The sequence below is a fragment of the Amblyomma americanum genome, chromosome 7 (genome assembly GCF_052857255.1).
Source record: "Amblyomma americanum isolate KBUSLIRL-KWMA chromosome 7, ASM5285725v1, whole genome shotgun sequence".
Taxonomy (NCBI): Eukaryota; Metazoa; Arthropoda; class Arachnida; order Ixodida; family Ixodidae; genus Amblyomma; species Amblyomma americanum.
In genome coordinates this window covers 14,233,873-14,250,617 of record NC_135503.1, presented here as the reverse complement: position 1 = coordinate 14,250,617, position 16,745 = coordinate 14,233,873, and the positions used below count along the sequence as shown (strand labels likewise).

General features: G+C 43.9%; 1 protein-coding gene across 1 annotated transcript; it reads right to left on the bottom strand.

Moving 5' to 3' along the window:
- Nucleotides 1-514: 514 nt before the first annotated feature.
- Nucleotides 515-15,321, bottom strand: LOC144096962 (MFS-type transporter SLC18B1-like). The gene is made up of 13 exons (XM_077629770.1): nt 15,043-15,321; nt 13,696-13,791; nt 13,533-13,606; nt 11,692-11,839; nt 11,230-11,298; nt 10,187-10,286; nt 9,615-9,769; nt 7,763-7,861; nt 6,890-6,978; nt 5,726-5,821; nt 5,569-5,643; nt 5,392-5,485; nt 515-601 (listed from the first exon to the last, which is right to left on the bottom strand). The coding sequence occupies exons 1-13, from the start codon at nt 15,319-15,321 to the stop codon at nt 515-517; spliced, it is 1,461 nt and encodes a 486-aa protein (XP_077485896.1).
- Nucleotides 15,322-16,745: the final 1,424 nt, after the last annotated feature.

The following is a 16,745-nucleotide window of genomic DNA, read 5'->3' as shown; positions in this document are numbered from 1 at the left end:
CACGAGTATTTTATTCAATAAAAAAAAATAGAAATGACTACTCAGTTGGGTCTACTCAGCTTTGTTCAGTCTTTATTCACTTCGATACGCTTGCTTGCACTGAAAATTTCTTCCTAAATATATTTTCGTTTTCTTTTCAAATATTTTCATGAGTCTCTGAAACATACCATTACTTTATACATTTTTCAACCTGAAATACAGCATTCAGAATAACCGCTCGTTGATGTTTTGAATTAGATTGCATTTAGCAAGCAGCCCTTCAGACTTGTGCGTGCAGAGCGTTTATGCCTCATCAGTACACAAACCCGCAGGCTCATATAGGCGACTGCGTAAAATGTAAAGAACGAAAAAAAACGGTCATAAATAAAAAAAAGTGACTTTCTGCGGTCTAAATAGAACGCTCTACAGCGATATAGGTGCAGGTGCTCTTTGGAAGACCCATACTTAGGGTGAGATTCGTCGCACATTCTGGGACAGGCCATAAACACTGCCGGTCGAACTTTTGAGTCACTCTTCAGGGGTTGTTTAGGGCGGCTTTTTTCCGCTCTTCTTCATCAGGCTTAGAGAGGCGTTCGGTCACTTTCTCGCGCTTAAAGGGACCCTGAAATGAATTCGATGGGCCTATTCTAGGGCAAGAGGTCTGTAGAGGTGGTCTTTGTGGGTATTCGAGACAGATTTGAAAGCTCTGCGTTGATCTTATAATTTAGAAATAATTTTAAAAGTCCCTGCTCGCAGTAGCTCGCCACCGATTAGAGCGACACACTTCACCGCGCGTCCCCTACCCCGATGACGTCAGTGAGCAAACGGAGCGTGCATTCAAGGCTATCCCATTCAAGGTCTGCTCGTTATGAAAAATAAATATAGTGAAGTGTATGCACACAAAGAAGGCACTGAAATTATTTCAGTGAGGCATGAAATTTATGCAACTTTAATTCACCATGTACAGATTTTGAAACCTCGCGTTCAACTGTTTATGAATATGGCGCGAAAACACTTTCTTCCCGTTCTCGGGCCGAAGAGAACCCTAAGCATTGGCTTATGTTCAATTCGAAATTTATAACTCAACCGTCATGCCGCCATGTCTTTATCGATCAAGATGGTGTGTTGCAAAATTTTAGTAATAACTTATTGTGGCTTTTATTCCCTCACTGCGTATTTTATAGCCTATGTTGGTAAGTAAAGTGTATATCTTAGAGTACATTCCAAAGAGTGTCGTTGATGTCGCAATGGGCAATCATGTATGAGCCACTGCAAAACAGCTCAAGGTTGATGAGCCATTTGAACATTTCAATGGCGTCGTGATAGAATTGAAGACCTGCGTTGTTCTCTTCAGCTTCGCAGTGGTTCAGTTATTGATTGAGAACCTGTTGTTTTGTAGTTGGTCCAAATCCACACTGCTACCGTTACGGGAACCTGAAGCGGAGAGTAAAAATGCAGGATAAGTACATCAATATGTGGAAACCCCGCTTAATGTAAAGTGCAGTCAATTTTATGCAGCATGTGATTTTTATTACTAGAAGATCGAAATGAAAAAATATGGCCTTGCAAAGTTTATATTACATAAAACGGTCACTTATCTCCCCCCCCCCCCCCCCTCCACACACACGCGCACACGCACACGCAGCCATAAGCACTCACGCGTTAACTCGCGCACATGCGGACTCGCATGCACACGCTGACAACCTTTAAAGTTGCCAGGCTTTCGCAGTCGCAAGGACAAGAGTAAACTTCTAGTCAACTTCTAGTCAATTTTATGTCTTTCCGATCGTTGTTTGAAGATAAAGAATATTTATCAGTGCATGGCAGGTTATTAAACACAGTTATTCCAGACTGATACACGAACTTTTCAGGGGTATGCAGCGAAACTGCAACTTTTTCAGCTGTTTGCGAATTGTTTGCTCAGAGACAAATCACAGACGTGGTGTGAAGAGGAAGAGAAGAGTTTTAGGAAGTGCTAGAAAAATGGCGCTTTTAGTACATTGTTCATTCGAACTGCTAAGCTCGTAATAGAGCCGTGCACGGGCCATACTCCTCCGCTCTACTTCGCTAAAAGGGAAGCAGGCGTGCCGTGGCGGGAGAGTGGCTGATGTACTTTGCATCTATGCTCGTAGTCGATTCATCAAATTTCTAGACGTGCCGGTCGCGTTTTGATGGAGGAGAAATTCAAAGTCTGCTGTGTTTTCTGCTGCCACAGTGAACTTCAGTGGACCCCAGGTGGCTGAAATTGATCACTAACCCTTCACCATGACGGCTCTAATACATTCCTGCGTGCGGTTTAGGGCCGCTGAAGGACCCTAAGAATAAGCGCGCTTGCGCAATCCTCAGCGGCTCGTAATGCAAGCTAAGAAAATCTCCACGGACCAATCCAGCTTGCTGCATCTGTTGTCACTGTTCACCGGTTCGTCGAGAGCCCAGAAGGTTTCTTACGCATCGCTGGCAGTTTCATCGAAATAATTTCACTAAATGCTGTTTTCTTTTTCGAAATAGTAAACTTCTAGCATTTTTTTTTACTTCCTTCGTGTGCTTTCCGCTCGGCACATGCTCTATAGTAGGATTGAAAACTAGGCTAGTCGGTAATAATTTTTTTATTCGAGAAGTGTGCCATGAGGCATAAGTTGCGAAAGGGGGAAGGAATGCAGGAGATAGAAAGTTAAAAGAAGGAGTGAAGACCCGTCTCGCTGAGGGAGTCGCAGAGGTTGCCGACGAAATGATTGTTCATCGGTAACAGTTCATTGTGGATTGACTAACGCGCAAGCACGGCGGAAGACGGAAGAAGAGGAGCAATAGACGAGCCCTTACTCACAACTAGTATTTTATTGAAAAAAAAAACATATTCATGTCACATGACGTTACCTCAGACATGCTGGCGCAAATGTGCCAGGCACTTTCACTGTTTTGATAGGGGGCTCAGCCCGTCGCTGATGAGAACATTAAATAAATACCACTTAAAAAAGTTCTGAGCATGTGCTCCAGGCTCTGTAAGGTCACATGGCTCTTACGTATGCATATGCTTTTCTCAATAAAAAAATCAGCGGTGTGTCAGCACTCGTCGCTCATCCCGTTTTCGCGCTGTTCCATTCACAATGCACACTCCCTGTACATGAAGCTCTGAGGCGTGCGAGCTGATTTAAACGCATCACTTTAAACGCGTCACATAGAACAGGATGAGAGATGTGTGCGCACGTTGCGAATTATGTCAGCGCAGAATGCCACGCTAATGACGCGTTCGCGATCCGCTTGCTGGGAATACGTTTCTATAGCCCGGTCTTGCTGCGGGCGGCTCCACGCGGAGCAAAAGCTCGCTGTGCTCAAAAGCCACGTCCCGCATTCTAGGAGAAAAATTTTAAATATTGTAATGCTAAAAGTTATTGCGAGGGAAATATTGAAGGTAATGGTTCATTCTTCCGATTCGTAATAAAATATTTCCTTTAAAGTTTTTAAGGCTCCCATAGAAAACTAATGGAGGACATTTTTGACGATAGGAAAAACGTTAATAGCAAAATAATACGAGCCTGCTTACGGGAGATCTGCGATATATTGATTGTTATAGTAAAATCTTACACTACATGAAAAATTGCTTTCATAAACTCTTTCCCGTTAAAAATGTTTTTCTCGAGAATTTCTGGCTAGGAATTTCTGGCTATGGAGCCTTTCGTCGCACAAGCCCTTGTCGGGACGGTCGGACGACTCGAGACTTCCACGCGCCATCTCGCATTGTCGGAGAAGCGCACCGTTTTGGGCATCAGATGATGAATTGTTTTTTAGGCAATAGAAGCAGTGCGTTTGAGTGACCGGCTGTCCGTTCTTGACCACGTGCCACGGTCGCTTTTGAGAGGAAACTGCTTCCCTAGGGTCACGGTCCAGGTCGGAAACAATTACTTAGTAGGAGTAGCGATCAGTGTATGCTCGGTGGGCTTCCCTTGTTGGTCGTGGGACCCATTTTTTGCAGACGGAGCCTAACTCGCGTTTGGAGCAGGAAGTAGTTTGTTTGCCCCTCCAAAAACGAAACGAGCGGGAGGAAAGTAAATGAAATATGCTAAAGTTGCGCAGACTGGAGTTAAGTTCGTCTCTGACTCTGGTGTCAAGAGCGAGAACAGAACAAAGCCTGGCTCTAGCTCGTTAAAACCGAGGAGTCGCCTGACAGAGATCGTTTAAGATGCCATACAGTTTGTAGGCGCTGCCGCGGCCGATTCGTAAATGTAAACAAACTGTGCATAGCGAAGATCGCCTAATAATTTCTTGCACCTTGTCGCTGCCAAACTGGAGCCATCCACCATCACTACATATGTTTGTCACTACCACGGAGTGAGGTGGAGGAATACAATCTTCAAATCAACTCCAGGTCAATTTGAGTCACCTAGATTAGCTGGGCAAAAAATAAATGACAAGAACTAATGATGACCTTGAAGGGCAAATAAATGACTAAAATCACCAACTCTAAGAGAGACGAGGAAATGTACAATTTTTATGACACGAAGATCCATTTGCTGAAATCACGTTCTATAAAACGGACGTATCTTGTCTGAAACAGCGTTCGATGTACCGGCCAGGCTGGTTCTGGCCTAGGGCATGTACCATGTGGGGCGCAAAACAATGTTTTTTTTTTCGTAGCTCGTCATCCTACACCGGTATGCCATTTGCTTAGCGCCTTCACAGCGCAAGGATTCCTTTATTCTCCATTTCATAGCCTGCGAGAGCAGTTTTTCAACCGGCGGTAAGCGCCATCAGACTGGTTTTCTTTCACCGTGTAGCGTAGTCGAACATGCGGATTTAAAACTTTTTAGACTTTTCAGTATGGATGATGCTGCGTAAAGAAAGTTTGCAGATGCTGATTTTAGGCTGTCTTCATTTGTAACAGCTTAGAGCCAACGTGACCTGTTTATGGAGTCGACGGATTTTTTTTTTAGCTATCTTGACCCAGTGGCCCGGTGGTCAGGAGAACTACGAAATTTGTGTGTATTTCGCCTTTTGTTTGGTAGAAGCAACCAACAGCAACAGCTCGCCGAGATCGTTCAACGTCTTTCATATTACTACACTGCACTTGCAAGTGAGCCATGACATGCTCGACATACAGGTACATGTGTACATGTCCCAAGTCTAGGTCAGGCCAGTGTGTTCAAGCCCTAGCCTAGCCTAGGCCCGGCAAAGCACATTTTTTAGCCCGGCCCGGATTTTCAGGTGGGACCGAGCCCGAGTAGTGGTCAGCTCGTCATACTTAGTCGAGTGTTCAGCTGGGCGAATTGCTATTAGTTCACATAGCAAAAAAAAAAATACAGCGCACAAAAGACAGGAGACCAGAAGAAAGAAGGAAGCTCGTTCTGTGTCTTTCTTTCTTCTGGTCTCCTGTCTTTTGTGCGCTGCTTTTTTTTTTTTCAACACTGAAATACTTACCCACGCACCGAGGAAACAGCTCAGAGCGAGACAGGCGTTTTGATATCCAAACACGTCGTACACACATCCTGCTATAGGCGGCGTAAGAATTGCACTGGCAAGAGAAGAAGCAAACGGTAAGTTAAACATGTTTGACAGCAAACACTTCGTAGCCACCGTAAGTGCTTCGGAACTCACCCGATGACTAGGAAGGAGAATACACAGCTAGAGACGAAACTGTTGGTGCGAATGTTGTTAGGGTAACCAAGGCGCCTGAGAAAGCAGGAAATTAATGTTAGCGGTTTAGAAAATTCGTTCTGGTTGTTTCTTGCCTGGCGTCTGTAAGTGAACTTACATGACATGGTTGAGAACGTGGCTGTAGGCGCAAATAAATAGTATTGATGTTCCAAAGCCGATCAGAACTTGGCATGCATATACATTCCAAAGCTGTCTGTAAAATAAAGCGTGACAAGTAAAACGTGAACATAAACGCTCAGTTTACACCAATGTCTTAAAGACAGCAGCTATGCTTGCGGCTGTGTTTGACTTATGTGTCTGTTACGTACTGCAAAACTGTGCAGGTAAGGTGCCGGATATAAATTCAGCAAGGCAGTATACAAACTAAGAAGCGTATTCATTATGACACGGTGCAAAGCATGCATTGTAGCTCAAAACACATGTGCTTCGATTAAGGAAAACAAATTAGCGAATGAGTGCCTTTCGCTGGCATGGCCGGCTTATCGGTATTTAATGCAAAAGCAGCTGGTCTTTCTTAGCCAGCAGTCTTTCAGTCACATATAATCGGCTGGAATTAGCGCGTAATGAACAGGCTCCTGGCGTAGGTATTCTCACGAAACGAAGTCGAACAACGCTAGGTCACCTACTCGTTTTGAGTGGTCGAGCATGATTTCAACGTATATCTTGAATAAAAGACTGGCTGTTTATACGGCTGAGGGTTCGCTTAACTTAGACAGCGCAGCGAGGTATAGAAAAAAAATGATAGGTGCAATGTTAAGAGGAACAAGGCATAGTGGGTCAGGGATCAAACTCGGGTTAGTTACATCCTAGTCGAATTCAAGAGGAAGAAATGGCTTGGGCAGGGCATGTAATGCGAAGGCAAGATAACGGCTGGTCATTAAGGGTAACGGAGTGCATTTCTAGAGAAGGCAAGCGTAGCAGGTGTCGGCAGAAGGTTAGGTGGGCGAATGAGATTAAGAAGTATGCGGGGATAGGGTGGCCACAGCTGCACAGGAGAGGGTTAATTGGAGATACATGGGAGATGCCTTTGTCCTGCTTTGGACATAGGTTGATGATGATTGTGACGACGATGTCTGAACAAAATATAGAACGCCTATATATATAAGAGAGAGCCCAGTGAAAGGACTTCTCAACTAAGCTGCGCAGCTTGTTTTTGTAGATATAAGAACTAGAGGATGGTGCGACTAAACTTCAGTAGCACAGCGTTACAGGGAATGTATACGTGCATGTCTAAACCAGGAAACAAGGGACGAAGGCGTACCTTTGCGAGGCAATAAATTTCGCTGGTGCTATGACAAGAAATCCAATGGTGCACATGGATTGGCCTAGCACCATACACCAGCCGTCGCCCTGCGAAACAAGTTGAGCATTTGCACACAGATCATGTTCAAGTACGAAAGATGGTGGCACTCATATTGGTTTGCGTCGTGGTACTAATCGCTCATTTCATTTCATTAATTCCTTGAGGACCTGCAGGCATTAGATAAGGAGGAGGACGTATTGATTTCCATACGGCTAATTCCTGAGGGCAGCCGTAAATACGGTTCGGAGAGCGGTGACCATACCCCAAGAAGTTTCGCAGGTTTCGCGGCTGTTACTTTTTACAGAAATCTTTGGAGATACGCTGCTACAACTATGGTGCACGATATGGAAGAAGTTAGCGCAAAACTTTGACAGAGACAGAGAAGAAACACACAAGATGACCGACGAGCGCTACAACGCTACAACGCTACAAGACGAGTGCTACAAGTAGCGCTCGTCTGTCGTCTTGTGTGTTTCTTCTCTGTCTCTGTCGAAGTTTTGCGCTAAGTTCTTCCATATCGTGCAAAGCCAACTTGCCAGACAACACGCTCTTCTGAACTATGGTGCACAGTACGCTTGTCCATGATTGCGGTAGCCACCGTTATCAAAAGAGGCTGTACAGAAGTCATGGCATCGGCACATGTGGTATGAAGAATTCAACACGGAAACAAGTTAAAATATTAAACTCGCTGAATATGCAGATCAACAAAATGAAACCAAAATAGAAAATAATGCAGAGCTATTCGCACTGATTTGTACTCATGTGTTTGAATGCGCATGAAAGCGGACGTCCTGCCGAGAAGTGAAGTGAAAAGCTTTATGACACCGCTACCTTAAAATGACTGAAGGTTCCAGCGATGATACATCCACAAGCGTAGGAGCCATACTGAACGGTATAAACCATTCCGGTCTGAGAGGGTAGTAGGTTGAACTGAGGGAAAGTAAGCAAAAACATGACAACTTAGAGCGCTGCATTTCTGTGATATGACACACGTTGCACTGTAAAATGTCTTCGTGCAAAAAAGTGCAATAGAGGCTTATTTCTTCTGTACGTTCAGTCTCATACCTGCACGAAAAAGAAAAAAATAAGTTTTCGTCGTTAATCATATCGGCTTAGCTGATCGATATTAATTGCAGTGAGCTATAGTTATTGACCACTGTACAATTTAAAGCTCACAGTTTTCTTGGTTTAGTCATTAATGAAGTAATATAAACAAGCAATGTACTGTAACAATTTTTACTTTACTCGTGATTCGTCAGAATAAAAAATTCCACTTTATTTGGATTTCAGTAAATAGGCCGACGTTATTTGAAGCCAGTTTACATGTACCAGTTTAACCAAACTTAAGGAACTCCAAACATCATTTATGTCAACGACGAAAACGCCTTGGAGACTGTGGAGCGCATTTCGAAGCGTATCGTGCCGAAATGACTTTTTTTTACGAGCACGGAAGAAGTAAAGACAAAATTTTATGTATTTATTGTTTGCCGGTGCCCTTCACTCTCAGATTTTTTTTATCCGGTTTTCATCCGACACGCTTGTTCCGGAGCATCGTCCGTTTACACAGGCCCATGTCAACCCAGATTAATCTTCTATATTCCTCCGGCTTCCCTCCCTACCGGGTTTAAGGTAGCTGCTGCCGTCCGTTCCGCTTTTACATTTACTGTCTATTTGTCCTCTTTTCCGAAAGGGCTCATGGTCCTGTGCGCCTATGTAAAGATTGCACGGGTTGCAATTTTTTTTCTTATTTTGATTTGCATATGGGTCAAAATTACACCGCATATGCAAGAGGCGGCCTCTTTTTAGCGAACTTCACAAGTGACCGCAAGGGTTATTATCCGCTTAACGAACTAAAGTTTCGCATTAAAATAACTGATAACCTGAGGTACAAAACAATGGTCGCGTTTTTTTTTTATATCCGCTGAAGAGTTTTGTACGATTGTTGAGGGAGGTGGGAGTCGCTCAGAAGCAGTAATTTTAGAGAAAGTTTAGAGAAAGGAGCCGACAGGAAAGGGGGATTGTTGCTGATTTTATTTAAAATTATAATAGAGGTACATAGCGCGCATTAGGGTGGGCGTTAACCTACAAAACTCAGGTGGCAGTAATGCGTCGCAGAGATGCCAAAAGAAGGACGGGAAGACTTTAGTTGCACACTTTTTTGAGAGCCTGAAACCAGTGCTTTTATAAGATAGAAAAGATAAAAAAATGAAATAAAGCTATCGCCACACTCGCCCGTTTTCGCAAGAAAATTTCTCTGACGCCGACACAATTTTTACGGCGAAACCCGTTGCTTGGGACCTCGTCCCGAGTGATAGCGGAACTGAGGCCCGTTGTAGTTGTTACAGCTGTAAAAATCCGCATTTTAAAGGCCAATAAACTCAAAAGGTAAGCGAAGCTAAGAAAGACAAAGAAAAATAGAAAAAACACGAAGACGAAAAGAAAGAAGTGAAGTCAAGTGAAGAGAGTGAAGAGAAAGAAGAGGAAAGAAGGCAAGAAAAAGGAGAAAATGGAGAAACGTCACGACTCTAGTCAAATGTTTTTAGTAAACCGTAGCTTAATTTACCCAAATAATCAAAACTGTCCGCATCTGGCTACAACCAACATACGTTTGAGCATGTTCTCTTGTTCGCCTTCTAGATTTAGCCGGTACAGACACGTGGAAAAAAAATACAATGATTCGTACCGGGCTCAGGCTTGGCTCAAGAGTCGGTTCGTTGAATCCCAGGATTATCCAAACCATTGTCAGACTGACCATATCAGCAAAGAACACGGGATCAACAATCAACCACCAGTAATTGATGCTCGCTTCTTCGGCAGTTAGGACTGGCTTTTTGCTGTCTGAAGAAGAATGCACGCAATCAACAGTAGCATGGCTTGTATACACAACAAGTTCGGTTTATGCGCTATGCTATGATCAACATAAATAGAATGTCAGTGAAATCGGGGTGATAGGATCTCTTCTTAAATGTTTTTGTTAGAGGTTCCAAATGAAAAGTAAGCAGATGCATATTAATGAAGTTGCCAGTAACTAAGCAAGTTGTTTTAGAAATTTGGCTGACTACTATGCCATCAGTTAGTACTGAGTTTTCCCTAAATGTTATGGCTACGGTCCCTTCTTTTTTTGTGTGCGCTGCAAAAACAAAAAAAAATACAAAACAACATGTAAAAGCTCTTGGAAACAAAAGCTATGTTATCGGACACTTTATAAAAATGCATTCCCCAGCACCATGATTACTTTAGCTCGTAAAAAATTACCTGAATCGCCGTCGAGATGTTGTCGGAGACAAGCAATCACAGGAAATGTTGCCACAGCAATGACACCCAGAACGAAGAAAGGAAGTGGATAAGCCCATACCTGGGGTAAAAATGGATTTCATTCTCTTTGCTTCTCACTTAATGGTAAAAAGTACATATTAGTACCAGCTTGAAAGCAACTTAACGAGGCGCATAGGTACAGTCATGGGCAAAAGTAAGAGCCCCATCTCCCTCGTGTTCAGAAGCTTGCGACTCTCCATGGGACCGCAACCTCCTACTGCCGAGACCGACGCACTGGGTCGGTCTTGACAGCAGGGAGGGCTTTGTCAGGTGACAAGGCATCAGGATGTCATACCCCGCTGAGGCAGTCTGCAGTCGACTACGAAACTAGAGTTCTTCTCATGTATCGAGCTCAGCTGTTCTGCAAGTGCTCGAAAGGAAATATATCCATCGCGTATCATTTACAAAGCAACAAAGAAAGGGACGCACGCTTTGGTTTACTTTAAGCAGTTCTGTATAATTACTCTTATTAACTGAGGCCAATAAACTGCCCCATTTGCTTTTTTAAGGCAGCGCTTGCTTAGGGTATAATTAAGGCATATTTACTTGGCACATTATCTAACCGATATTACATAGCATATTAAAGCGCATGCGGCACTTCAGCAGTGCCGATGAAGTGTCGCAGTCCCGCAGCCAGCAACTAATAGAAGCTTAGATGTACCACGAAATCAAGTTTTACGGGACTTGGGATGTGCCAAAAAACAGTTAAATTGCCACGCACTCCGCGGACTCCGGAGCAAACAGGGTTATTAAGGCATGATTCTTAGTTTCACAAGCTCATATAGAGTAGAATAGGAGTTTAAAATTCGTTAGACGTTTGCTAGGCTATTTTTGCTAGACCTTTGTTAGACGCCAAACATGTAACGCTCAATTTGCTGCCTTGTGTCAGATTTAGAGCACAAGTAAGTGGTTTCAATGTTTGCAGCATTTGTAAAAAAAAAAAAAACATGTTAAGTGCTTTCGCTTAATCACTTGATACTGACGTCGATCAGGTGACCTCCCAGGTAGCTCCCTGCCATGTTGCCTGAGCCCCAAAGGAATTCGAGGAACCCCTGAAAATGAGAGAATTCAAGTTAAGTTCAATTGTGTGAGAATCACTGCTATGTTTTTCGTAGTTAGTGCGAAAATTCATTAAACTTTCGCCTTATCGTGCAATTCTCAGCAAGAGCATTGGCAAGTCGGTAAGGTGATCGGCAATGAGAAACGCATGAAATTTCAATGAGATGGTACTACATTCCAGCACACGACAAAATGACTGTTAGGAACTAACACATTGAAAAGCATCTAAAATTAACAAGTGTTTTGATGAAACTGTATTAAAACCAAAAAGTGTTAGGGAAACAAAGTGATAAATGACTCACAGAATCGTTAACGAAATAAAATGTTGTTTAGTAATTGTGATTCATCTCTATTATGGTGTTGGAATTGAGCTGCGAAAAACTCACAATGAAAATACCGCTGTTGTCTTCAAATTTTGTTGTAACGACGGTAAACATGCCGACGAGGTACATGTTGTTGGCCAGTCCGCCGAAAATTACGGCAGCTATGGACGTGGCGAGGAGAGCTTCGCCATTTTGTATCCAGTACAGGCAGCTGACAAGAAAAGAGAAAATGTACGGTTGCCTATATGTTTATGAAATGTGCTCACGCATTTGACGGGCATATACTGGCAATAACATGTCATGAAAATGCGAAGAACGTTGACTTACTAAAGGTAATTAAAATTTGTCACTGCTGTAGCATTCTTCGTGGCTTGTTTCCACTGCCCGCGACAGAGTGCACGCTGTTAATTGAGCCTTTTATATTTGCAAGGTAAATTGAAATGGCCCCTAGTGCTCGATAAAACGCTGAAAGTAACCGTTTATATGCACAGAGTTCTCAATTGGAAGTGCTGATATGATAACTCAGAGTTAAGACTTAGGCTTGATAGCCAAGTTTATTGTTCCTCTAGCAATGAGACACAAATACTGCACCCCAAATCACCTTGCGGCCACATCAATGACCCGTCACTGAATTCTAAGAATGGTGGAAAGCTAGATAGAATAAAAAAACCTACGATTACATGTTAGCATCGCAGAATATATTCATAGGCTGTAGAAAAACCTGGCTTTTTTTTTTAAGAGAGCCAATCTAGAATCCGAAACTAATTGAATTTATATAGACCGTAATAGCGGGCGAGTCTATACATCTTCACTTTGGAGAAACAACGGCGACAAAAGTGGCCCCGCAACGCCTGAAAAACCAGCGCGGTACTCCGATTTGAAATGAATATTAAGCCATAACCTCGTGATGCACGGATCAGAATAAGCTCAATAAACTCTAGAGAACCTTCTTTGTCAGGTTGAGCCCCTTAGCGTAGACTGTCTCGAGCGTTGTTTCATTTATTCTTTTTGCAGCGCTAGTTCACGATTGACTGCGTAGGATATGAAGGGAATGGCGGCAGGTCTGAATCCAGAAGACGACGATAACGAAGGAATAATCGTCCCCGTCATCGACGAAGCAAGGATGCGCCCCTGATACACTGAAAGTTGAAGAGCTAAGCTGGGCTGGCCGACACTGCCTTCCTCAATTCACTCTCTCTAGCGAAATAGCAGACACAGACAGGAAACGACATGACTATCGATTGTCTTGCGGTTTTGCGTCCTTTCAGCGTCCGCCACTTTACTACTTGTCATGAATTTAGGACTGTACATTGAAGTAGACTAAATTCTAGATAAAATACACTCAAGCTACATTACTTTTCCGCTGGCGAAGTGCGAACACAATAAAAAAAGGCTGTCGCGTGAGCGCTTGTGAGCGAAGCCTAAGATTCACATTTACTTGCTCGTGTTGGTTTGAAGCCGCAGTGCCCCAGATTGCACATTGTTCCAATAACGTTTCTGCTCAATTCATGGCATAGTAATTTTAAGCTTTATTTTCACACGCAGAGCTTGAAATAATGTAGTTTTGTAATGTAACTTTGTCAGATCTAGTTCCCCTTCGAAAATAGCCCTATCAAAGTATACAACCTGACATTAACCGAATTGTGTGCATAATTTTTTAAGCGCTGCTCTAACTTACATGTAAAACATAGCGCATAGCAGCTTGGATAACGCTACTGGTTACGGGGATGAGAAATTTGCGTGTTCTTCTCAGTTCCTCTTTATGTCGATTTACCTCATTTAGCAAAAGAGAACTCCTTATTTGATTAATGTTATATACATCGAAAAAATAGCGTCAAGAAAGTAATATTAGTAAATTCACCGACTTTCATTGCGCATTGTACAAGGCGCGTCGGTCCTCTTACCCAAATACGATCAAAAACACAAAGAATCCACCTTGACCAATCAGGTAGCAGAGTGTAGGTGATTGAGTTTTGAGCTGGAAGAATGAAAAGTACCAAGACGACCGCATTGTTAGTTTTCCCTGCGTCAACCGCCGCGGGAGCAACAACTATAGGGTCTTCTCACCATTCTCTCAGCAATTATCGATCCAAGCAGCATCCCGAACTTGTAAGCGGAGAAGACGAAGCCATACCTCCACGCCGACAGACCTCTTGAGCTTGCCTACGCGAAAACAGGGCTGAGTGTATGTCATAATTCAAGAATTCAACGACAAAAAAGGCTCCTGAGAACAAGAGACACTATAGAGGATACGATAAAAGTAGAACTCGAGTAAAAGAGATTAAAATGAGGGAAGTGTACATATCAGATGATAAGATGAAGTGCCCATTGAAAGAGGGTGAGCGCTGAAGTGGCTGATTGGGGCAGAGAGTTCCGACGGCACGTGGACCGCGATGTTCTAGTCTGTTCTCTGGAGGTGGTTGTGAACAGGCGAAGTGCTGCTGCTGACGCGTCTTGGCGTGTGCTAGACACTGCTCAGTTATGAGCATGTCATCCCACGGAAAAAAGATGCTTTTGGCCGTCTTCTATCAGCAGCTTGCGTCCTTGTTCCAGGAATTCGCGGCACTCCTGGGCGCCTCCCACGCGGGTAGAATTGTTTCTTCCGCGCTTGGAGCATTAGCATTAGCACGGCGTGTTTCAGAATCTCCGTACCTAGCCGTGCCTCACCACGTCTCCAAATTTCATCCACATACACGAGAAGCTCCTAGCGGTGTGAATCGGTGAGCTTTCGGCGCGTCGTCCAAGTCCCGTCATACTTTCATGTGCAGCTCTTGACATAGATCTTTTAGAGCGCCATGACAAATTCGGCCTTCATGGACAGTGTCTCGATAGCCTGTGACTCATCCATACAGCAGAGGTGTATTGAACGCCATTGGCAAGGGCGGTTGATGGTTGCGAAAAAAATAATACTAATGCTGCCTCTTTTTCTAACTCATCATGGTTGATGGCGGTTGGGAGTAACACGTTCCCTATCCTATCCTCGAAGTTTCCCCGTCCGCACAAAGACAGGAATGCGGACCAGAGTTTTCCGGTGCCCGTGTTCCAAGAGAACGACTCAGTGCTCGTGCCACCTATGATGAGCAATTAGGTTTGAGTCCATATTATGGTACACAATAAATATCAGGCAGAGGGCCTAGAATTGAAGCCATTATATTGCCGACGTTCACACAATATTCGAGAACGTTCTGTGTGTAATTTTCATAAACATCACACACACGCGCACACATACGTACACATTTAGCTGTTATAGAAGTAACACTACGTGCACGCCTTCGCAGCTTGATTTTTTTGGCAATTTCAGTATCTATTCATCTAGCTCTCCGGTTATTCCTGTTCCTTCTCTAAATCTTTAATAACTTGAATGTTTATTTCGAAATGTAAGCATGAGACCCAGAGACGGGCAGAATCACTCACCACTTCAGGAAAAAATGGCTGTATCAACGCAAATCCCGCCGAAATCCAAAATTCTGTGTGTATCAAGGGCACGAGCCAAAGGTAGCTCCTGATCTTGTGCAGCCCGTATTCCACCCTAGACTGGTGCTGCGATGTCTCCTTCGGACCATTCTTTACCACCACGCACGGCTCGTCACCGGCGAGTCCACCGCCGCATTGCTTCTTGATCGCAGTGTTTGCGGATTCGGCTATCCGGCCAGTGTAATCGATAAAGAACACGCTGTCACCACCCGCCGTCATGGTTGTGTCTGGACACGGAACGCTGCTTTCCGTGCAGCTTCAGCACTGATCGCCAGCCAACGTGCTGGGATGCTCGCAGAGCGCCAGCGCATTTGTCAACGAGGGGACATGTTAAAAATATGAACAACACAGCAAAGAGGCGCAGTGACTTCAGCTGGGCTTTCGCGTACTTGTTGCCGCAACACGCCTTCACGTGGAGGATGTGGCGTGCGTGCGAGCGATCGCATCGTACGCGCCAACACTTGTCATGCCAGGCAACCGCCCGCTCCCTTTCCACTTCTGCCACCTGCGACCTGTTTTTCCCTCTCACACGAATGCATCCACGTCCTCATTGGGATTCAGACGCAGTACAAGATTGGACGTCTAAACGGCTCTATTTCAGAGTGCTTCAAGGAAAGGATTGCTAGTATTTTGCCTGGCTGTGCCGACGGAATTGAACTAAACTAGCAAAAATTAACATGACAACAGGCGCTATTAATGTAAATGTTGGAATGATTATTTTTCGTCATTTTTGGAGTGCGCGCGATGAGAACGGGTCAGAAAATGTTCTTTCCTCGCATTTTCTGGCAATTAATCTAACCAGCATTTGTACTTTAATGCTAGAATCATCGCAAATAAAGTGTCAGCGTTGGTATCTAATTGGCAGAACGACAAACGGCTGTCGAGGCTCCTCCACGTGCCACGGGAAACCGTCGATGAAAGGGTTAATAACCGACTGTGATGTTCAGGTCGCGGTTTCAATAAGTTCAACATGATAAATTCACGGAAAGCTTGCATCACTAGTCAGGTTTTTTACCGTAGCACCGTGTACATTCATGGGGCAGCAGCGCTTAGCATAACATTTCTAGGCCATCAGATGTAACATTAATAGAGGTGACGCACTGCGAAAGCACAGCTTGCTCGTGTAAGCGTGATTATAGAAACGTTATGGCAGCCGTGAAGTTACCGTGCTCGCGTAGCGGTTGCAAGCCCAAATGGAATATTTAAAGCTACTTTTTGCTTGACGCAAATGCAATAGCACGCATGACAAGCAAAAGTAATGTGAAGTCTTGGAGTCGGCCATCATCATTGACGACGGCACTTGGGTCAGTGGGCCTTGTATAACCCTAGCAAAACAGAAGAGCTTGAAAAAATTTCATGATTTGAAAGCAAAAATGATAAATTATTTTCGTGTCTATTTTTTGCTTTATTAATCCTGATGTGTTTTGTTTTCATCTCTCCTCGATCGGTTCATATATGCCTGTCCGCCTTGTGAACACAACAACTTTTATCCTACGTGTCGTGGGAGTCTGTACCTTGCTTCCGTTTGTTGTACGTCTGAGCGGACAGTATTCACACAGATCAGTATAAATTAGGGCCATTTTTCAATGTTAGTTACTTGTTCCATTTTAATGAAAAAAGCTAACAATCTTTGAGTCTTTCAT